Source organism: Dermacentor andersoni, chromosome 10 (assembly GCF_023375885.2).
Source record: "Dermacentor andersoni chromosome 10, qqDerAnde1_hic_scaffold, whole genome shotgun sequence".
Taxonomy (NCBI): Eukaryota; Metazoa; Arthropoda; class Arachnida; order Ixodida; family Ixodidae; genus Dermacentor; species Dermacentor andersoni.
In genome coordinates this window covers 133721005-133745717 of record NC_092823.1, presented here as the reverse complement: position 1 = coordinate 133745717, position 24713 = coordinate 133721005, and the positions used below count along the sequence as shown (strand labels likewise).

Below are 24713 nucleotides of genomic sequence, written 5' to 3'. Positions count from 1 at the left end.
TATAATGCTATTAAAGTTACAGCTGCCCATTTGGCAAAATAAACAGTGGTAGTATAAGGGCACTACTGGCAAGCAGTACCTTGTTACCGTTTTGCGAATGAAACGCTAAACACGTTGCTTCCATATTTGAGTGGCTAACAATTTGTATTTGTGAATTCATCAGTATATTTTGCCCTCTAAGAAAATGCTAGAATATTCAATAAACGGTTAATGTAACAGCAAAAATCTTTGAAGAGCAACATAGCTTTTAAGGGCCCCAAAAGAATTTATGAGATAGTTGTACATCATTCTTGAAAACCGAGACATGAAAATAAGTCGTTCGCATACCTTCATGTTTTGTCTTTGTGCTGCAAACATTTGGTTTTCAAGAACTGCCTAAAGCTGTAAGTAATTAAAGTAGAGCATATTGATTCCACATCAAGCAATGTGGCATCAAATAGTATCTGCTGTAATGATGAAAAGAAAGGGCAGCATGGCATTTGATCTCAATGTATGTATTTATGGAGCAACATACCTTCAGAGGCAGCAATTGAAGTGGGAGTTAAGGCACCAAGGCAACCAGTAGGCAAGCTCTCCCAAGTAACAAAGGACTTAATGAAGAAATGGCAAAGAATAAAAGTGTCCTCGAGAGATAAGATAGAATTCGCGGAACCGTCAAAACTGATCAACAAGGAGAAAAGGGATATTCGAAATTATAATGTGAGAAAGACTGAGAAAGCCATAAAAAAGAGATGTAGCATGAAATCAGTGAGAAGGAAACTTTGCATAGGACAAACCAAGATGTATGCACTGAAAGATAAGCACGGTAATGCCATCAGCAATCTTAAAAGTATAGTAAAAGCAGTGAAATAATTCTATACTGACCTGTACAGTACCTAGAGGAGCCACGATACCTTTATTCGAAGCAGTAATGAACAGGTTGCACAGACTCCTATAATTAGCGATGAGGTTAGAAGGGCCTTGCAAGACATGAAATGGAAAAGAAGGAAGAGTAGATGGAATAGCAGTCGATTTAATGAAACATGGAGGAGACGTAATGCTTGAAAAACTGGCGGCTCTCTATATGAAGTGTCTTTCAACTTCAAGAGTCCCAGAGAACTGGAAGAATGCAAACATTATACTAACCCACAAAAACGGAGATGTTGAAGAATTGAAAAATTATAGACCCATTAGGCTTACTCCCAGTATTATATCAAATATTCAAGAGAATTTCCAATAGAATAAGGGCAACACTGGACTTTAGTCCACCAAGGGAACAGGCTGGCTCGGGAAGGGATACTCTACAATGGATCACATCCATGTCATTAATCGGGTAATCGAGAAATCCGCAGTGTACAATCAGCCTCTGTATATGGCTTTCATTGATTACGAAAAGGCATTTATTTGATTCAGTAGAGATACCAGCAGTCACAGAGGCATTATGTAATCAAGGAGTACAGGCTGCTTACGTAGATATCTTCGAAAATATCTAGACATTCCATAGCTACCTTAATTCCACAGGAGAAAAGTAGGAAGATCCCTATAATGAAAGGGGTCGGACAAGGAGACAGAGCCTCTCCAATGCGTGCTTGGAAGAAGTATTCAAGCTATTATAAACTGGGAAAGCTTAGGAGTAAGGATCAACGGCAAATATATCTGCAACCTTTGGTTTGCAGATGACATTGTCCTGTTCAGCAACACTGGAGACTAGTTACAACAAATGATTGAGGACCTTAACAAAGAGAGTGAAAGAGTGGAGTTGAATATTGATATGCAGAAGACAAAGATAATGATGGATAGCCGGCCAAGGGAACAAAAGTTCAGGATTGCCAGTCAGCCTATAGAGTCTGTGATGGAGTACGCTTACCTACGTCAATTACTCACAGGGAACCCTGATCATCAGAAGGGAATTCACAGAATAAGAATGGGTTGAAGTGCATACAGCAGACAATGTTAGCTTCTTACTGGAAGCTTACCATTATCATTGAAAAGGAAGGTGTACAATCAGTGCATTCTACTGGTGATGACATATGGGGCAGAAACTTCGAGACTGACAAAGAAGCTCGAGAACAAGTTAAGGATGGCTCAAAGAGCGATGGTACAAAGAATGCTAGGCATAACGTTAAGAGACAGAAAGAGAGCGGTTTGGATCAAAGAGCGTACGGGTATAGGCGATGTTATAATTCACATTAAGAGAAAAGTGGAGCTGGGCAGGTCATGTAATGCGTAGGCTAGATAACCGGTAGACCATTAGGGTTACAGAATAGGTGCCAAGAGTAGGGAACTGCAGTCGAGAGAGGCACAAGACTAGGTGGGGCGATGAAAGTGGGAAATTCGTGGGCGCTAGTTGGAATCGGTTGACGCAGAACAGCGGTAATTGGAGATCGCAGGGAGGCGCCTTCGTCCTGCAGTGGACATAAAATAGGCTGATGATGATGATAACAGATGGGTTGCCTTTGCCTATGTGAACCAACAAATTATGCCCGTTACTTTGCCAATATAATGCTGTGGGATAGTTGTTGCTTTATATTGTGGCACTATACTAGTGCAAAATTTGAAGGCTAAAGAAAACAAGGTTGTCCATGCACAAGATGTGTGGATCACATTCTTCACACTGCAGGAAACTGTTGGTGAAGGAACCATCTTGTGCTTCATAGGTCTTGCAATAGGTCATTCGTCTTAGAAGCCGCTAGAAGTTGAACACTTCTTCAACAACCATAATTTCCTGCAAGTGAGTAAAAAAGTGTCGCTTTCCTGTATAGCTGGTGTGCACATCGCATCTCCCACTCCAATGAAATACTCCCTCGGAGTAATCGAGGCCAATGAAGCATACCAAGAAGAGGAAAAAAGGAAATGCAAGAACAGATCTCTGTGTTGGTGCTATTTTTGCTATCATTTGGGTAGCAGAAACAGGTCTGGAAGGGGCCCGCAAGCATTATATTACTGCGATAGCTGTTATGGGCTCACTCTTCTAATTTTATGTCCGCTGGGGTCCATCTCAGGAATCCCAACATGCTTTGCACAAATTTCGTAATGTCGTAGTTCCCCTTAAGGATTTGAACTGTGGACCCGCAGATGCACGATTTGGGGCTTGTCTTGACCCAAAGAATTAAAATCAAATTATCTTGCATGCATTCTTTCCTATGTATACTCAGCACTTCCACGCCATGATCGGTTCAATCTTTTGAATGCTTCAAGTAACTGCAATCATTACAATCAGATGCGACCAGCACTCTCTACTCTACCTTTTCATTGCACTTTTTTTTATTTCAGATAGTTACGCTGACTGTCAAGTCTTGGATATGTAAAAAAAAAAATCACAGTTTCACCTGATAGGTGAAGCTTTGGTAGCAATAGCAAAGTATTAAACTGCAAGGTTTGTCGTTTTGTCAGCCATATAAATTGCAGTAAACATTTATTTGCTTACTAATTAATAAGCAGGGTATCATGCACCCACAGGCTAATGTGATCAGGGGGTGGTATTCTTTAGCTGTCTACTTAGTGGACATGTCCAGTTCGTCTGTTGCTGAAGTGCTGATTGACTGGGAGCACCTGTCTCCTCTTCTGACATACCCCAGCCCAGCCAATCAGAACTTTATCAGTAGACGAAATGTACACTAGGCGTACAGTTACAGAATACCACCGCTGATATCTCACTCGATGACCACGAACATTTGCTGTCAACGCTGGCATGACAAAGAGCGCAAATGGAGGGGAGCTAACGCCCGAATGCTTTGTACTGCCTCTGAACACATTCCCGAAGCTTGTTTACGCGACCTTCAGCACTAGGCGCGCCGGAAGAAAGCCCACGTGAAACCACTATAAGCCACCGCGGATCGCCTAGTCGTTGCACCCGCGAGAGATTACCTCCAAGATAAGACGTGTATGCGCTACGCCGACAGTCATGCGCAGCCACGGCCGGGCTAGCGGAGGAGACGCAAGCTTGATCACGTGACCTTCAACGTTTGGTGCGCGGGAAGGCGGCGCGCATTAGAGTTGCTGTATATGCTACCACAGGTAGCATATACACAGGTAGCTACCTGTGGTAGCATATACAGTAACTCTAGCGCGCATTAAGCCGCCATCCTCGGCTCACCCTCGCACCCACATCATACGGCGCAAAAATTCGCCGTGTCCCTATAATGGCTATCGCAATAAAGCTTTGCGCAGCGACCGTGGCCGCAGCCCCTCAGCCCGCTGTCACCCTTGCCGTCTGCTACGTAAACCACAAAAACCTAATTGACGCTTAATCTTCGCCTTTATGAAACGCACTGCCCAACTTCAGGGTGTTCAAGTCGAGAACTGGTTTGAGTTGGTCTTGCTCAACTTAACGCGCAGTTTCAGGTCACGCGATATCTGTAGCATCAAAGGGTAGCTGACTGCTTCTCACGCATCCCCATAAAATAAAGAACGCATCCCGGCAACCGTAGCTTATTCAAGCGTAACGTTTAGCGCGAAATGGCGCGAAAGGTGCGACACCCACGGTGATGATGATGGTGATGGTGGATGTGGCGTTACCCTTTGGAGCAGGCTTGCTCATATCAGAATATTTGCCGTTAGTGAAATTCAAATGCACAGATGTGTTGAACCATAAAGCAACACTTTTCAGGACCCCAGACAAGGCTAGATAGTCAGCATCGTGAGCACTGATTCGCGCAATAAATTTGTTCTGCTTTCAGAAGCAAAAAAGCACGCGTTATTTCTAGAACTAGTCCTTTTTTCAAACTTCCTTGGCAAAGGTACATTTACAAAATTTAGCAGTAGACGTAACATATCTTGCTTACCCCATTCAAATGACAAACCAACGGACAAAAAAATCGCAAATATTTTTACTTTATAACATTCTACTTCAAGGCTTTATCTCGAACTTGCTTGCTTTTATTCATCCACTTAACAATGGTCATATCATACCTCTACTTTGCATTGTTTATCCCGAAGCGAATTTCACGATGAACCAAGTAAAATGCGCCAGGAAGTTACCAACGTAGACGTGAGTTACGTTTTACTATTTCTAATTTCCGATTGCCATTTCTTGTAATTTTGTACAAGTTTTGCGACGGAAAGGTTGCCGTATTCGAGCGTGCTGGATCAGGTTTCGAGGCGCGGTCCTGTTCTGCGCCATTTTTGTTTGCGTTAGGTTGTTTCTCGGAGAGTAGTAGACGCTTCTGAGTACTATTTGATTCCGCGCTACAGTAATTGGTCGGGATGTGCGCGTTTTGCGGCGTTGATCAACCTTTCTCGTGTATGCTTTGTTTTCTTCGAATGGCACATTGCGATGTCGGCTGTGCGCAGGTATCTGGTGTTGTACCGAACGCCGCGTACGAGCTTGTGGAAGTGTTTCACCTCTACGTTGCTCCTCTTCAGAGAACACTCCCCATAACGACATTTGTAGACTGCACTTCACGTTTTCCCGTGAAGGCGAGCTTTTGTGGGACACAGTTGTCTGCGTGTTCTCAACCGCCGGTGTGCGTTTACAGGTGGCGCGGAAGTGCGTGTCGGACTACGTCGGACGTCGGCAATAAACGTGTCAAAGCAGACGAGATCGCTCTCCTCTCTAACTAAGTAGGTTTTCTATAGCCTTGTGTCCTACAACTACCTTGATAACTGCAGGGTCGTAATGGACAGCTGAGTGACACGTCTTGAGATGCTTGATAGGGCTCATACGAGAACGTGAGGGTAGGAAGCCGGTGGCTGGATCCTTCCGTGAAGCGTCAAGGCCGCTCGTGCCTTGTTCCAAGCCGTGTGGCACGTGTGGATGCAATCGGCAGGCTTTGCAGTTCCGTGTGTTCTTGCACGTGCCGGCGCTCAACTGAAACGAATATGTGCCATTTTGACAACCAGTGGGCTTCCCGTTGCACTGCTGCATAATGTAGAAGCGCGCGCAAATTTCAAGTTTTGACTTCATCATATGGAGCAAGTCCCCATGCATGCTTATACGGTAACTAAAATAAAAAAAACACGCACGCACGCACGCACACACACACACACACACACACACACACACACACACACACACACACACACACACACACACACACACACACACACATATATATAAGCGTCTTGCCTGTAAGAGCTGCATGCCATCACCTGAAATGCATGCAACCACCATCGGTCAGTACCTGCTCTTGGAGATAATTCTGGCGTGCAAACTGTTTTGCGAGGCGAGTCCGGCTTTCTGGAGTTCACTTTGATGGGTGTTTGTTTTCATAAGTTATGCAAAATGCATAACACAATAGTCTAGGCAAATTGCTTTACAGTCTAGTAAAAAAGGTAAATAATTCAGATTTAGCAGAGTTCACACATCTATGAGGGTTCCAGAACACTTCAGGCACACGTGTGCACATGGCGGTGTGCATATTTTCACTGATTTACTATCGGAGATCGAAACAGCGCAAAGGTTCACAGAAAAATGGGGATGAAGTGATCCACAGTGGTCATGCAAGCAATCTTGCTTGTGCCAACATTTTGGCAAGAGGACTTCTGTTTGTTAGGGTGAAGTTGAAACGGCTGCTGCAACAGCATCTTTTGTTCAGCCACTGTTGATTACTATCAAAGGGACTTCTACTCTCATGTGAAGTAGTTTGTACAGCTCATTACTGGTCATATGGGCATCCGCTCAATGTGCTCAAGGACTATGCAATGGAGAAGGCTGACAAGATGTGTGCCATTTCCTTTGTTACATCCACCTCTGCTTAGCCAGTCAATGACATTTGTAAGCAAATCTCCCAAAAGTGATCTATAAGAAGATACCAGAACCCTAATAGATCACGAGGCTTTGGAGATCGCTTTTGCTTTGATCACTACAGAGGATATATAGATGATTATACTGTTACAGTATCTTGTATACTGTTGCAGTTTACTGCCACATCTCAGTTTCAATTTTCAGTAGATGCTCTCCTGGAGGTGTCTTGACTTCTCTCTGCTAAGATGCTTCTTTGAGCTGGTTGGTGTGACATGGCAAGTACCTAGAGCGTGAGCAGCCGGAGGAAGGAACGAGTGCACCATCTGTATGGTTTCTTGCTCTGTCTCCATCTGCTCGTTCTGTAAGCCTCCATGGTGGCGTAGTGGTTAATGCGTTGCTCTACTAAGCCCGAGGGCGCGGAACCAAATTTCGTCCCAGTGACCGCATTTCATTGGGGGTGAAATGCAAGAACACCCATGGGGTACCGCACATTGGGTGCACTTTAAAGAACCCCAAATGGTCAGAATTAATCCAAAGTCCCTTACTACAGTCTGCCTTATGATAAAATTGTGGTTCTGGTATGTAAGATTCCAGACTTTAATTTCTTTAATTTGCTCATGATGTACATACTTTCATTCTCTCTCCTATTCCATACACCCAGCAGTTAGTGTCTGCCAAAAACATTATCAGGGGCACTTTGCTTATATCGCTACGGATAATACCAGCAACCCACAAGTTCACCTTTTACAAGAATGCCCCTTTTTAGTCACGCCACAAGAAGCCAGACACTGTGAAGTGTTTCATGCCACTCTGGTTAATGTGTCCAAAAATCTGACCTTTACTGCAATGGTCCTGCTGTCTTGATGGCAGCAGTGCGGTAGGCAATGTTTTGTCTTGCTTTTGTGACCTCTGCCAGCACCAAGCTGGAATGCAGCTTGATATGAACAAGACAGGACTGCGTCTTTGGCCCTTCAGAACACACTCGCGTGTATTCACGCCAAACGCTGTTGTGAAGTGTGATGTTGCATTGCTCATTCCCAAATAGGAGGTGTATGCAGCGACTCCCATGGTCACAGTTCCTCATAAATACCCTTCACATACTCTTAATAAATTTATGTACTCAGTCAGCGCAAAGTGCAGTAGAAGTGCTGGATGCTCTTAATCCAGTGCTTGCCAGTCTCGAGTAAGCCCATGGATCACCTGCAGCCTCCTATTCACACAACGACCGCTGGCCCTTGGGTCATCCCAGATGTCTTCAGCGCACATCACCAGCTGTGGGACTTTGGTGTCATGATGCTTCACTGCACACACAGTGTTCACTCACTTTTTTTGCTCTTTCTATTCTCCCCTTTCCCTTACCCCCAGTGTAGGGTAGCAAACCGGACGCTCGTCTGGTTGACCTCCCTGCCTTTCCTCTTGGATTTCTCTCTCTCAAGGTGGACTAGTTGGTTCATTATTAGTGTGAAAGTGTGACAGAAGAGCAGCAGATAACAAATACTACACAGGAAAAATAGTGAGGTATTTGCTGTCATCTGTTCTTTTGCTGCTCTCTTTTACCCACCAAGGGAAGTTCCCATGGTCAAGTAGCAGACTTTGAGAAAATATGTTTGCCAGCTTGCTACAGAAGAGGGCTGATAGCCTGCTGTCCCAGCCATGGTTGCAGGATCAAAGAGTGCAGTACTATCTGCTATGTCAAATAAACTTCAGGAGAATTGCGACTTGGGCTGGTTGATGTGGCATTCCTGGAAACAACCAGCACAGCATGAAAACACATAATAAGGGGACAGGACAGTTTTTGCAGACATGTTTAACAAATGTGATATTTGCTCCTCAACACAAAAACACAGGTCCTTCAATATGCTCCCTAATCCATGCATTTGATTGTTCATAGCACAGAATCTGACCAAAAAGCGTTGCATATGAAGAGGAAATATCAATACCCACTGAAGTGGAACTAGAGCTCAAACTTAATGCACACTACAACACTCTTGCTTCAGTCTCTATTTTTTTTTTCTCTCTCTTTGTCAACCTAGAGCCATACCAACTATGCCAGGCTAAGCATTGCACAGTATTTATCTGTCAAATAAGCTTCAAAAGCCCCCTTCCTTCCTTTATACTCACTTTTCATAGTATTGTTCAGTCAGAAGAACCTGACCCCTTCAACGTTGGTCCCACCCTACACTCTTAGGCAAAGTTACACCCTTTGGCTTGCCCCTTCTGCCACACAATAATCGTTATCTGTCATAGTACTGTTCAGTCAGAAGAACCTGACCCCTTCAACGTTGGTCCCACCCTACACTCTTGGGCAAAGTTACACCCTTTGGCTTGCCCCTTCTGCCACACAATAATCGTTATCTGTCTTGATGCGTTTCCTTTCTTTAACGCTGCGAGCCCGGTACTTTCCAGTAATGAACGGCACGCGCGTTATCAGCATAGAACAGTTTACACCCTTTGGAGTGCCCCTTCTGATAACGCGCGTGCTGTTCGTTACTGGAAAGTTCCGGGCTCGCAGCGCTAAAGAAAGGAAACGCATCAAGGCAGATAACGATTATTGTTGTGTGGCAGAAGGGGCAAGCCAAAGGGTGTAACTTTGCCTAAGAGTGTATGTGCATGTAACAAGTGTACGAAAACCAATGGAGTGGCTGCAAGCATTCATTTTTGTGAGTATCAGTCAGTAGTTCAAAGGGCTAGAAACACAGAAAACACACTGTCTTTTAATTCGTGCCTGCAAAAAAAAAGGACCTGGTGGAATTTTTGGAATGTGCATTCCTTACCATTCATTCATGAGGGTATCACTTTCACTGTTCACTGGTTTCCCAAAAGAGCAGGAACAAGCATGAAGGAAGAAAATTTTGGGCAGGGATACTCACTGTCTGTGCAGCATTTATGTCTACTGTGCAGTAGAAGCAACGCAGAGGTTTACAGGAATGTGGAGATGACGTGATAAACAGTGGTCGAACAAGAAATGTCTCCGGAGCTAAGTTTTGACAAGGGGACTTGTCTTGTACCCTGACAAAGACAAGTACCCTTATCTAATTGTTGGCTCCAGAGACATCTGTTGTTTGACAGCTGTCAGCCAAATGAGGACAAGTGAACAGCAGTGGGAATGTGCCATTACCTATTGCACAAAAAGGGTTCCAAGGGAAGGGCACCGATTTCTGTTGTGGCAGAGGATTATATTATGTTAGGACATGCTTGCATATAACATGGACTTGGTTCATGCAGAATAGAGGTTACCAAACCTATGACCTGTAGTGGAGATTAATAGCTTCTGTATGACAAATTTGTATAGTTGATTCTGAATACAAAATGCCATGCTACAAAATTTTATAGTATGTCCTCATGAAGCGGCAGAAATGTAAGCAAATATTACATCTACAGCCTCTTGCATGTATGCATAATCTATACATGCACTGGCTATGATTTGCTAGTGGGAGGAGTGGTTGTTACTGTAAGAGCAGAGCTGCAGTTCATCACAAGGAGTGAAATGGCACCTAGCTCTAGTCTTCCTTTTTCTCCCTTTTTTGCATGTTGGATGTGCATGTTGCGTCCATCTTCCATGTCATGTTGATGGACTTCGACTTGAAGCAACCATGCCTTGTTAAAGATTTCTTCTTAATTGTTCTGTACTGCTGAACAATGGTTCTGTCATCTATGATGACTGTACGCGTTAAACTGATGGAACAAGCACTACATGTCTTGACATACTGGAAAGTGGTTATAAATATAAGGGAGAAGCTGTACTCATTGAAAACAGTTATATTGGTGATAACATAGCTTCATGCTACATTTATGTGACTCTTCTTTATCAATACTGGTTGCATAACTCCCCATAAGTCATGTGTTTCAGCATTTAGACAGAGTGACAGGTGAAATTAACTGAAGACACTGTAACATCACTTTCTTTGGCACCTTAACAATAAATAGAAATAGCTCTATGAATATACTAAGAAAGACCAAATTCAAAGCATTTCCAATAAGCACATTTTGTTTTTCACCCAAATGAGCATTTTTTTTAGCAAGTTATGCTCTTAGATGGGCTAGTTGCTTGCTAGAGTTGTGAAACATGTTACCAGCACAATTGAACAGGACACAAGTAGTAGGCAAAGACACTGCAAACCCTCACCAGCTCTTGTTACCAGTGTTTCTGGCGTCTGTCTAGTGCTTGCGTCCCATTTAATTGCACTGGTAACATGTTCCACATGGTGGAAAAATGGCGCGAACGCAGGATGTTGGCTAAAAGATGCAAGACACAGCACTGAGAACGGCCTGGTGGTTTATTGCAGTGATGCTGGCATTTACACCACTCAACACGCAAGAAAACAGTGCAACAGACCCCACTACAGCTAATGTACTAAAGCATGAATAATGAGTGTATGAAATAATATTGTGTTAAAATGTCAACGCTTTTGAGTGTAAAAATTATTTTACCTTGCTAAAACCAGAGAAAAAGGTCGGGAGTTCTTTTCCTGTAGCAAGTGTAAACACACGGTGCGACAACTATGTAGTAAAGAGGGAGAATTTTTCTGTTAAGTAATTGACAATTGTTGATTGATTGCTCCCATGATGATTGTTTGCTCTATCAGGTGTGGGCAAGGCCCAGGTTGCCCATGGAGGAGCCCACAACACTGGAACTGCTGGCTCTGCAGCCACAGCAGCCTGGTGTAGAAGAGGAGGAAGGGGCTACACTGCCCCCGGGCACCCTGGTGCACCTTGATGGTGACACCTTGGTGGCAGTGGTCGAGGAAGGACAGGCAATCACTGCTGCCGCAGAGGACACGGCGCGACGTGAGCATGCCCCACGTTGCTTCACTGTATGTCATAATGCTGGAATGGAAAAAGCAGTGCAAGAAAAAACACAGACAGGGTGACGTGAAGCGGGGAAAATAACACAGGACAAATACACACAATGGCAATATCACATACGCATGCATACTGTGTAAACTCCATGGAACAGAGAAAAAAATGGAAAAAAAATCGGAAAGCAATATGCTTAACAGCTGAAATACTAATATATCGCCCATACTGTAGATAAAATTTGCTTTGTAGTGCCTGGCCTATCCGGACACCATTGCGAATGGTGTTTGTGTTTTCTCTGGCTCCCCTGTTAGCATTCTTTTTTGCAGGGCTTTTTTCCATTCTGGCCACAAATCTATATCAGCTTGCACAACTTTCCGTACTTTTGATCACTATATCAGTGGAGTAGGCAACTAGGCCACTGCGAAATACATTGCAAATTTTGGTGAAGACATGGTACAGTTAAACCTCGAAATAACAAATTATCAGATTTAATGAAGTACGTAATTCTAAAATGTGTTCACCAATGCCAGCACTTGACAAATACAGTAAAACCTTGTTATAACAAAGTTGAAGGGAGAGCCAGAATTACTTCGTTGTAGGCATTATTACATGTACTGCAGTATGAATCCCTTTGAGGATTTCAAGGGAAATTTCACTTACTTTGTTATATCGATTATTTTGTTATAACCTGTTTTGTTTAAAGAGGTTTGACTGTTGTAATTATCACAAATATTAGATAAAGTGATGGAACTTTGTGAGTTGGATGTGATCTCATTACAAAAAAGTTTGACTGTATTCAAGAAAACACTGGACACCAGTCGACTTTATCATGTGCATCATAAACATTTTTTTCGGGACCTGGTTGGTGCACCATTATGAGTGGAAAGTGTATGTGCTGCATGTGGAGCATGCGGACTGGGCAGGCACTTAGGTTGTCAATCTCTCTTCAAGGAGATTGCAGTAGGAGTGGCGCTAATGCAGTTCTCTTCTTGTATTGAGGTGCAGTGTGCTGCGCATAATCACAAGACCTTTTTGTCGATTATGAACGCAGTCGTTTGTTTTAAAGGTTGCCATACACCATCGTCTTCTGCACTGGCACCCCGCGGCAGTTCATAAACTTGTTCAGCGAACTAGTATATTTGAAGCACTGCTTCCCTCTGATCATATGCATGCTCAGGCATGTAATGGGTAAAAACGGTGTTATCAAAACTAAAAAAACTAAACTGGGCAAAGCTACATAGAGAAGAAAAACTGTATATAACTAGGTTTAATGCAGTTTTAAGTGCGTGAGCATTAGAGTGCTCATCCAAACGAAAACCTGTCAGTCATATTATGTAGGGCAAAAGTGGGAAGAGGAATGGAGATAAGAGGTGGTCGAGGCAGGTGGAAAGGAAGGAAGCACCTGATGTCACAAGAGAGGAAGTGTGCGCCACAGGGAGGAGAGAGGAGGAGGAGTGTGTCATCCGCTCCAGACCCAGGGAAGTGCCGCACCACATTGCGCGAAGGAGAGGATGTGTCATGCGTAGTGCACTGAAATAGGGCCCTGGACCCATGTTGTGCATCCTGATAGTCGCATTAGTGGCTGCGTTTGTGCTGTGCGTGCTGTATAGTTAAAAATAATGGTAGATGCTGCGCCTTCTTTGAGTGGCACGAGCGATCCTGTACAAGAGCATCGATAGACGATTGCTAGAGCTGTGCAATGAAAATGTGCAGCCGTAATGGATGAGCAAAGGTAGCACCATTCAGCAGTGATAGCGAAGACAAGGCATCAGCAGTGCACAGTCGAAAAGGATGAGGAACGGCAAGAGCGTTTGGCAAGAGTGACTGAAGCGAGCCATTCGAAGTGTACTGTGGAGTCTCAAGAAGAATGACAACATTGTTTGGCCATTGATGCCTTTAATTAGTGTGCATCTCATAATTCCGCACAAAATAGAATGCATTGCTCTCGCATGAATTACATTGATTGCCCTCACTTTTTGTCTGAGTTTTTTTTTTTTTTTTATCATCTTCATAGTTTTATGTGGTTTTCTCAGTTTTGATGTTCTTAACCAGCTAGCCTTTAAGGAAGTGCTGGCACATAGATATTTTTGAAGTTGCATATAGGATCACACTTGGTAAACTTTAAGGTTAGGGAACACTCATAAAACATTTTATTTTGATATAATTTTTGTCTTGAAATGGTGGATCTTGCATCAACAACATTATCATGCAGTCATGACACAGAGCAAAATTTGTTGGCATCATGCAGCAGTAAAGCTATGTATGGTGTTGTTTGTCTCGAAACAATAAATGAGTGTGCTGTGCACATTTATTTTGGCTGAGCTTCCTTGTGGCATTAACAATGATCATAGTAAGTGAGCCTGCCATAGTGTTGTGACATCATGATGCATCCACCTACTTGGTACTGAAACTGAAACTTTTTCATAGATAGAAGTATTATAGTAAAGTATTTAAGGCACTCTGATACATCCCAGCCTTTTTTGTAATGTTTTCTAACATCAAAGGATCTTCATTCAGCACGAAAACATGACAAGTTGAAAATGTCAAAATAGTCTCTCAGGGTACATCTGTGAGTGAGGTGTAATGAATTTCACAGGGAGTGGATGGCAGAGTGATCTGGTTGATGGAAGTAGCTTGTGCTGCATGTATAACCTGGAGATGTGCATCCTGTGGCAGGACTACACAGACAAGATGCGTATCATTTGCTGTGCAGAGCTTACAGAGCTAGACCTGTCGAGCCTGCTATCAGTGGAGGAGCCTGAGGATGTTCTGCAGAAGGCATTGCTCCAGGCTGACACGGTGGTCGCAGGTAAGGTACTCGCTGGTTTAACATTTGAAAGGTAACCTGTCGGTGCTGGTCTTCTGTGCATTTCTTTAAAGGTGTCCCCATTTCACGCTTAAATTAAGAGACACTGAAGACAAAAGTTGAATCAAGCTGTATTTGTAAGTTAGCCTTCTATAACACCAGGAAGGCCAGGTTTTTTTAACAAGAAGATTATTAATAGGCCAGGAAAAGATGCAAAAAGTTAAAGGCGGGTTGAAGTTCCTGCACCAGCCTGCAGTGGCATCATGAATTTGACAGTGCCAGCCTAGTTAATTTTTTATCTGTAAAGATGGACTACAATGTATTCTGAAAGGGCTAAAGACTGTACTTAGTAAGTTTTCAGAATTTTTCTGTGCCATAAAAGCTCAAATTTGAGAAAATACTTGAAAATTGGTGGTGTCACATTGACGTAACAGTGCTGGGGTTTCAGCATCAAAGTAAAGAAAATGAAAGTTTGACATTTGTTTCCTCTTCCAATAATCAATAATCAACCTCTTTCTTTGAAATCAATGAAAGTAATGTTTTTGACAAATAGTTTATCAGTCTAAACTGATTTAGGGTTTCTCTTTAGTGTCCCTTGAAACATCTGTGTTGCCTAAGAAAATTCTATAAAGAAGCTAGTACACATGCTAATTGTACTCCTATAAAATGGCCAGTTCGTGTACACCCAAAGACCGGCGGTGGTGTTCCTTGGGTGTACATGATATACCTAAGTGTACACAAAATACCACCACAGGTGGTGGTATTAGCATATTTTTAATGTGTTAGCATTAGGAATGTCAAAGTGGAAGAAAGTGGTTGTGTGTAAAATGTCAGAAGCCAGTCTTTTGGTAGAGGTACTTATATATATAATAGTGTAACTGATGGTTGTCTGCTCTGGACCACTGTCAATTGCACTTTGCTCTTGAAGAGGCAGTACGTGTGTCAAGTGAGCTCCCCACCTACACTTCAAAACATGATGTAGTTTAAATCATGGATCCGGGACCTCATAGAGGTGTGACGTAATGCTAATGAAATTTCTCTCGCATTTACTGCTAAATCGCCACTGATTTTTGCCCCCACAGAGGAAGCCATCTCAGAGCAGCCAGATCCAGTGCCAGAGCTGCAGCCAGAGGCTCAAGAACAGCAGCAGCAACAGCAGACGGTGGTGATAGACGTTAGCAGTCCGATCGAACTGTGCCAGAATGCACTGATTGTGGTGAATGGCCAGCGGTGCGTCCTTCAGCAGGATGCCAGCACAGGACAGGTGCTGGCCTACCCTATCAGGGAACCAAAACGCAAGCGCGGGCGACCCAGGTACATGGATCTTAGTGCAGAGAGCTTGCAACTTAGACATCTTAGATATCTCTCACACTTGGGTGGGCAGGAGTAGAAAGAAACACTTTAGAAAAGACAACACGGCAGGACTGATCTCCAGCTTGCTTTACGGCAAATCAGTTCTGTGGGAACCCACAACGTGGATAAAGTTTCAAGAATGGGAAAAAAAATTATCACCCACCTGACCGTAGCATAAAGCTACAAAGGATACCTGTACAGGTCTCCCGAAAGCTTTGCAGTTGAAGAAATATTTGACTTGGTCTCGGTATTGAACACAGAACCAAGACCTGTTCGGGGTGGTCATTCTACCATCTGAGCTAACCAAGAAGACAGCAGATTTATTTATTTACAATACCCCTAAAGGCCCTCGAAGGAGGATATTACATAGGGGGGGGGCTACAAGAAAAAGCACAAGTGTACATTCAGGTACAGCATACATAAAAGGAAAAATATTGACAAGAAATTTTTGCTGCTCAACAAGGCAGTGTAGTTATCATATTGAACAAAAAACAACAACAACAACGTACATAAAAACGTGAGGAGCAAGCAACAACTCACAAAGCATCAGAAATATCAGGGAAACACACTTAATAAGAAAACACAACATTTTTAACATTTTTAACAGCACATCACCGTAGTGCAAATTATTTCCTTAAATTTGGCTATATCAGTTTCCATGGCTATGTATGAGGGTAACTCGTTCCAATTGATGATAGTGCGCGGTACAAAGGATTGAGCGAAAGCTGATGACCGACACAAAATGTGTTTAACTTTGTTAGGGTGATCGCGGCGAGAAAAGATAATTGGCGGTGACTGACAAAAATCATCACGAAGTGAGGAGTGGTGGAAAATTTTATGAAATAGTGATAAGCGAGAGTTTCTGCGACGAAGGCTCAAGGGTTGCAAATCGGTATGTTTCTTTAAAGATGTAACGCTGGTGAATGTTAAATAATCTGAAATAATAAATCGAGCAGCATGGTTCTGCAGGGCTTCAAGGTTAGAAGCTAGATAAACCTGATGGGGAGCGAGGCCAAATTAATTTACTATTCGAGGTGCAGGGATGCTGAATATGGCCAAGTAGTTCTGCAGAAATCTGCAAAGTGAAAGAATTTAGAAGGCATTCTTCCTTGGTTTGATCCTCAGATCAGGATTACTTTTTTTGTTGTTGTTGCTTCGTGCTACTCTCGGGTAGACCACCATGTTTTAGTTTCTTTTCACCGACTAGTTTTACTGCCCAAAAAGGCAAGCGGCAACATACTGAAATGCTTGAAACATGGTGCATGAGTTGGACCACATGTCACGCGTGCAGAATACAGCACAGTGCTGACCTAGTTGGACTAGTTTTTTAAGCTGTGTGCGTCACACATCTTTTTCTTTCAGTAGGTTGCTGCATGACTTCTTGGGGTGTGTTTTTTAGGGCAGTGAAACCAGTTGAAGACCAGTGTTCTTCCTAACCTGCTGTCGTTTCTGTGTCCTTCTAAGATGTTTCTTTTTCTCCATAAGTGCTCGAAATGTCTTCCAGGTACATGGAGACTTCTGGTAGCTGTTAGTTTGTCTTCACACAGGTGACCTAGCTTTCTCATGGGAAGTTGCACGGAACCACAATTCCTCAAGCAGTCCTTGATGCTGCATCCTGTGGCATGCTGTTTATAACTCTGCCAGTCGCTGTCTGGCACCAAACTGAGATGCTCATGAATAGGGTCCCATAGCTTGGTGTAGGGTTGTGTACATGCAAAGGGCAGGTCAGTGCTCTTGCATTCACACAATATAATTAGGTCTCCTAAACTAGGCCCAGTTACCTTGTTCAGATAACTAAGCCTTTTGTCTTGCTAAGTTCCAGTGCGTCTTCGGCTATATGCAGGCCTTATTTACTCACTTTAACTCACTCTGCTCTAGATTGTTTGAATCCACGATGTTTCATATATATATATATATATATATATATATATATATATAGAGAGAGAGAGAGAGAGAGACTGGCACCATTATAAGGTGCCAGTCTCTTTCTGTTATTTTCATTTCAATAAAAAGTAAAAGAGTGGCCTCTTAAAGGTGTGTTGCTATTACACTTGCCACAGTAGCTTGGTAGCTATGGCGTTGTGCTGCAGCAGTGGCCTTCTGATAAAGATAGAATGAAAAACTGCTTGCATAGTGCTATGCTTTGTGGTATGTCTTAAGGAACCCCAGGTTGCCAAAACCAATACAGAGGCCTCCACTTCGGCATCTCTGTGCTGCTTTGGGACGTTGAGCCCCCTTCCCTTGTTGTAGGAAGGTGGCTCCTCCCGTTGAGAATGAGCCACCAGCTGCTCCTGCTGCGGATGAAGCTTCCCTGACAGAGCTTGCTGCTGTGGAGGAAGAGGAAGAGGGCGATAAAGGCATGGTGGAGATTGTTACAGAAGGTTGGTGTCTGTCTCACATTAAAAGGCCAACTGCAATGAAATTTTGGGCCATGTAAAAGGACTAGATGCAGGTGGCGTAGACACAAAACAGCATCTGCGCAAAACTTTGTTTAAAAAACAAGTGGATGCATCCCTAAAGGTTCGGAAAAGTAGGCATTTTTGATACTGAAAGTCAAGAAAGTGGCACCATTGTGGCTCGCCAGAAGTGACATATCACTTGGGTCTTCTCGGCATGGCCTCTGAAATCAGGTACTGCCTGGTGCATCCCACAGCATGCGGAAAACTCTCCAGGGCAACATGCAAGTGCCTGCATCATAGCCACTAACTATCAGGTGCACACCTTATCTGCGTAGGCGCTATTTGAAGCCTACGAAGAAAGAAATTAGACAATTACTACCCCTGCAGCTCTGCCAAGATTGCATCAGCAGTATTTACTGCTCATTTATTACGAATTTAACCAAAGTGAAATGTTGTTGCAGGTGACCTTTAATTTCAACTTAAGAAGGACAGAAATTCGGTGGCTTTGTTGGTGCAAGTGAAAAGCAAGGACAGAAGGAGGGTACAACACATGTATTGTACCTTCCATCTCTCCTTGCTTTTTGCACTTCGCTTGTAGTTTTATTTCAACATTTTGTTGTGCTCGCTACTGGCACTGTCCAAGAAACATTTTCCCACAATAATTTCACAGCTTTGAACTCTTGAGGCAATAAAACTTCACAGTGCATCCTTTTCAGTGCCTTCCTCAATGTATACTCACCCTCGTATACCTGCAAATACCTAGCTTCTGAACTCTTATTGGTCTTAAACTGGCCTTAATGCATTTCTTTGTGTTATTCACTCATCTCACTCTTTGCCATGATGTTCACACGTCACCTGCTAGGGCTAGAATTTTCCACTCATACTACATGTGTTGTGAGGGTTGAGTGCCTGCTACAACAATGTGTAAAATCCAGCCTTCTCAATAATAAGTGATGTATGAACATTTTAAATTAAAAGTTAATACATAAGCACTTGTACTAGGATGTACGACTATGTTGAATGCAACCAACGCAGGCGGGTCACTCAAGTCGGAGAGAAGAAGGTCTGTGCTCACTGTGCATCAGCTTTAGTCAATTTCCATTTTCTTCATTTACTCGTCAGTTAGTGCAAAATGACATAGAAGTATGACACAGAAGTATAAACCTTGGGTCCTATCATTGCAGACGGTGCTCTTGTGCGTAGGAGCTGCCGGCGGCGGAAGGTGGCACGCACTATGCAGGGTAAGCACTGCTGCTTAGCTGGGTGTTATAGCATGCGTGGCTGAATGGACATGGCTTGTTGGGGCAGTGATGTGGAGAGGCATGCTTTTAAAAAAGTTCATGGTCTTGCAGACTATCACTTGAGTGAAGGCAGCGAGAGTGAGCCAGAGCCGGAGCCTGAGCCTGAGCCAGAGCCCCGTAAACGTGGTCGGCCACCCAAGAATTATCACGAGGAGGACCCGTTTTGGAAGCGTATGTACTTACATATGAACTGTCCTACTAATTTGTCACTCTGGAACCTTTAAAAAATACCATCAAACTTGAGGCTCATCAAGCAGTGCTATATATAACCATTGCAGTTGAAACCTGTGCTTAAACTGCGGAAGTGGATGCTGGGGTGATTATGCAAAGGGGTTGAAATACAGTAAGCAATAAAGCTTACTTACAAACTCTATGTTCACTGGTCTGACACACTACAGTGATGTGTGTCCCCACAAGCTCATTACATGCGCATGTCTGCTTTGATGTGTGCATAGCTGGCTACTCAGTGCAGTGTATTTACTGACCTTTTACTGAGTAAGAGAAATAAGGGGAACCGAGGGGCTCAATTTTTTTATTTACAACCATGTGACAATGACAAGTTTACCTTGAGTGTAGGGAAAGCACACTGCATGCTGTCAGGTGTCCCGCCAGATGCACAGCTGGTCCTGTACAAGTTCAACTTGTGGTGAAGGACCATTAATTGCATTATGCTAAAATGCTCTGTTCTACAAGTAGAGTTTTATTGTACATGATTAGTTCACATAACTACAATTATTTTTTCCAGGTCATCAGCATTATCCTCTAGTTACCATATCTACTCAAATGTAGGCAGCTAGTTTTCTTTAGAAAATAATGTACAAAAGTAGGGGATAGCCTAACATTTGAGGACGCTGTTTGGCCGTAACCACCAAACACTACTGATCACAGAAAAGTTAGTTCCACGAGGTGGGAAACGATATTGCTGATTTTATCAGGGCACAAAAAGATGCAGGAATGTTTGTAACAATGGAGATCATAAAGGTGAAGAAAGTCTCAAATGTTAGTAGCACTGCTCAGAACAAGTTCAGACACTTGTCTACCTCTACATGCCTTCGATGTGTCTACTTAGCTTAGTCAGGTAGGGAACTGGGAAGCAGCAGCATGGGATGAACTTCCAACCATTCTTCATTCTCAAGAAGTGCAACATTCTCAAAGTCCGACATCTCCACAATCTTATGTGTTCTTTTTGCCATTAAATTCCCTTTTTCAGTTGGCTTACATTGGAGGAAAGTATTTTTTATTTACTGACCTTCCAAACTTCGGTAGTTGGCCTAGAGTTGAGGCTGGTCTAAGTTCAAACAAACATGGTATGTGCTTGTGAAACATTACAACAAGGTTGCATCCTGCAAAAAGATATGTTCCTGTGTTATATATATTTGGGCATGCAGATGTCAGCGAGATACATTATAGATTTACTTTGTTATATCTGATAATTCATTATCTCTGTGTTTGTTATAGTATCAAGGCTTAACTGCATTTGTCTGTAATTGAGCTGTAATTCTGAATGAGTCTAATTCAAAGCTTTGGCAAATTGTGGTGGCTTTGATTACACATAAGTAAAAATAATGATACACTTTAAAGCATGTAAACATAACTTACATTGGAGTTCCAAATAGACTGAGTAGAAGTATCGGAGCATGGAGCACTGTACGTAAATGTATTTGTGATTATAAAAATATTCCTTACACTGGTAGTATGTATTGAGGGTTTTGATATTGATACCTTGCTGTGCATATGTGTTTAGTGTGCCTGGTAGTGTGGGACTTATTCATTGTAGTCCATAAATATTGCGTGGTAACGGAGTTTGCCAAGGGGGCTTATACTGACGACCACATGATCCCTCCTTCTGTAGTCAGTAGTACTGCCTTTTTTGCCACTGTTGAGCTTTATGTTATGTTATGATATGATCTTACTGCATTTCCTTTTCATTGTCATGATGCTCCTTGGCTGTACTCCAATACGTATTGTGTGCATTGAAGGCTTTGGTAGAGCTCCAGTCTTGAAATTGAAAGGCCCTTGCTTTGCCAGCAAGGTGAGGTTCTTCAGTGCCTTGCTTTTATTATTATTTATTTTACCTGATGATCAGTCATGAACTAGTCTGGCCAAGACCTCCTCAGCACCACTAATATGCATTCCATGCCACACCTGCTAACTTTTGCTATTTGATTGTGAAATGCCCAATTTTTAGCGCTTGGTTACCATGGTGATACTGGTGCCATTGATTTTATGATTCTTTTTATTTGCATCCAGTTTAGGGCTAAACTTATTTCAAAAGAATAGAAGAAAGAATCACCAACTGAATTTGTTTAGTTTTACCTTTCAGACCCGCTCAGTTATTTGGAATTTCCCACAGCACCACCACCCATTCCACAGAATGTGTATATATAACGGAAGCCGAAATTTCGGCTGCCATTATATGAATATATCTATTTGTGGTGCATACAATTCTAGTTGCAATTTTAGAGCAATGTTTGTGTTCACAGCATCCTTAGTGAATGGAGCTTTCAAATTTTTACAAAACGGTCAACATGTTGAGCAACAAAACAATTTCAACAACATTTTAGCATTTATTGGCTTAGACTGCAGTACTTTTTCCGATTTAAAGTTGGCCTGTCCGCCATGCTTGCAAGTGCACCAGCTAGTCTGAGTGAGGGTTTCTCTGAATGAAGCATCACATCACAAATGGCATCGCGCAGGAAATGGTGGACGTCGCCGGCCTCGCCTGCGAAAGCGGGATGGCTCGTCATCGTCGCAAAGCAACCCCATGCAAGCGTTCCTGGTGCAGATGGCAGATGGACAGACGCTCATGATGCAGATCCCGGCCGCAAGCATTCCGGCAGGCATGGACCTGCACCAGGTGGCACAGAACATCGCCACCAGCCTTAATGCAGCTGCTGCAGTAAGTTGTAGAGTTTGATAAATACTGGCATTTTTGTCTTCTAAGTATTAACCAGCATGTCTGTGGAAAACCTTTGCAGGTGTATGCCAATCCAGGGAAATCATGCATTAAAGACAATACGGCTATATGAGGGAATTCTTACAACTTTCGGAAGTCCTGGCGGTCTAATTTTCTCGGGGGCGCCAGCTTTTGAGCGAACAGAAGGAGCAGATAACTTCTGCTAGATAACTTCTGCTCTGTTATTTTCAGCCATTCATTATCAGTGCCTCACATTTAGGCAGCCTCTGTGGAAATTTGTTGTCCTGGTGTAGGCAAAGCAGTTTGCTATTTGACTATTCGCACTATGCTTCCATCCCTTTGAAACAATGCATGCAACAGTGCATGCAGCATGGCTAATTGATTGCAGGTGCAAAATATAACATGTAGATGACGGGGTAGCTACTTGTTTGCAGTGAACACCTCTATAGAGCAAACTTTAGCGCTGTGAACGTTTGGAAATTGGGGGAAAATTAAGAAATAGTGTAACAATACACACCGGTATGTAGGAGAACACAGTCAAACAAGAATAATGCATACATTTTAAACAGCATTCATGACAGCAATATTAAAGTTTGTAGTGCTTTCTATGGCAGCAATAGCAGCAGGAAAGTGGCTCCTGTTGCTTGGAGAAAATGTAGGAAATAGTGTAACGTTACACACCAGTATGCAGGAGAACACATTCAAACAAGAATGATGCATACATTTGAAACAGCATTCATGAAAGCAATAGCAACAGGAAGGCAGTTCCTATTGGCTTGAGCTTATTAGTATAGTATAACCACACATACTATATCTAACATATATATCTAACATAACAATATCTATCTGCAGTCAAAGTGAAATGAAATGTACTGAAGGGAATTAAGAAGTTTATGTTTTAAGAATAAATTAGGGAGATTGTGAAGGTGATGGACAAGCAATTTTGCAGTGTTGGGATTAGGTGTTGCAGGTTGAGGGTGTTTTTCATAGTTGTTACCCTTGTATGATGAGAGTAGTTGGATAGGATGGAATGATCAGAATGATTCTGAATGGCTTCAAGGCGTGTGTTTACTGCGGAATGTGTTGTGGAACATCTGGTGCAACTTGCAGCAGCAGGCCCTGTCGGGAGGCTGCCTGACGGCTGAAGGTGCTGCTGCATCACCCGTCCTGGTGGCATTGCAAGGTGCCATCTCAGACGATGCACAGCCACTGCCACCACCAGCACCACCAGCACCACCAAAACGTCGACCAGGGCGGCCTCGAAAGAGGCCCCTGACACCACCACCACCTCCTCCGCCTCCACCTCCGCCTCTTCCAGATGCCGAAAAGCCAGAGGATTGTCCAGTAATTGGCCCAACGGACGGTCTGGCAGATGTGTCGGAAGAGGGCTTGGCCAACGAATTGGCGAGTAGTGAAAGAAATGGCCCTGCAGAAGCTTCGACAGGGTCGCCTGCTGATGAGGCCTCCAGTGACAGCGTGGCCACTCAGAGTGTGTCTGCAGTGGTTGCCCAGAGTCTGGAAGATGCTGTGGCACAGGTGCTGGGGCCGGCTACTGGACCAGTCGCAGAAGGAGTGGAACTAACATCGGTGCAGGTTGGTGCCCAATTAGCTTGGTTGTGCTATGTAGAAAGGTGTGCAGTATAGGATTTCCTACAATACCACCTAGAGGGAAACTTGGTGCAACTACTGATGCAAGTTTCTCAAGGCCAGTTGTTCACACGAGTTCGATCTCTGATAGGCTGAACAGTTTGAAGGCTACTCTGTAGCTTCTCATAGGAGCAGGAAATTTCTTATAAAATACCTGAACTTGTAATTCATGGGCAGATTTCCCACATCACTTCAGTTTAGTCTTAGGGGAAGATTATTTATGGGAGTAAAGCAGTGATATGGCAAGGAGTGCCTGGGGTCTCTGTTTATTTGGCAGTGCATCTTGTGGAGCCCAAGTTTTTCGATGAAGGAGTTTTCTTAGAGGAGCTCAAAGGGCAACTTCCAGTAGCACATATTTCTGAAACCTCATTACACAGCGCCAGCACATTCATTTTACGCTGCGTGACAACCACACTGTTATCAAGGGCTATATACAAGCAGTGGGGTACAGTTGAAAATGATATAACGAACCCACATCCAACACAAAAATACCTTCATTATATTTGATATTTGTTACAAGCATGTATTCGTTACATGCTGATATTGGCAAGAAACATTTTATATTGTAGATTAATCCGATAATTTGTCATATTTGTGTTCATTATATCGAGGTAGAACTGTATTTGCTTTAATTGGTAAACGCATGGGCGCGGCACGCTCATCATACAGCTAAAAAGGGGATGCATCCACCCCAGCCAACCCTATGGCAACAGTGCTATAGAAATATGTTGCCTGTGTTTTCTGCCTAAGGACGTTGTAGAAACTCGACCACACATGTACAAGAATCACACTTGTAAAGTGTGATTCTTGGTCGGGAAGCACTTAT

At 43.2% G+C, this 24713-nt stretch overlaps 1 protein-coding gene across 2 annotated transcripts in view; it reads left to right on the top strand.

Moving 5' to 3' along the window:
• Window positions 1–4891: 4891 nt before the first annotated feature.
• The window catches only part of LOC126545128 (uncharacterized), a 35030-nt gene continuing 15208 nt past the window's right edge, over window positions 4892–24713 (top strand). The window contains exons 1-9 of one of the 2 annotated variants that reach the window (XM_050192851.2): window positions 4892–4969; window positions 11251–11452; window positions 14178–14273; window positions 15353–15584; window positions 17874–18004; window positions 19207–19263; window positions 19375–19494; window positions 22020–22222; window positions 23351–23833. In XM_050192851.2, the coding sequence (XP_050048808.1) occupies window positions 4943–4969; window positions 11251–11452; window positions 14178–14273; window positions 15353–15584; window positions 17874–18004; window positions 19207–19263; window positions 19375–19494; window positions 22020–22222; window positions 23351–23833 (1551 nt within the window). In that variant the 5' untranslated portion in view covers window positions 4892–4942. Of the gene's footprint in view, window positions 4970–5070; window positions 5542–11250; window positions 11453–14177; window positions 14274–15352; window positions 15585–17873; window positions 18005–19206; window positions 19264–19374; window positions 19495–22019; window positions 22223–23350; window positions 23834–24713 lie in introns of those variants that run through there. The other variant, XM_050192852.3, reaches the window with a different exon arrangement.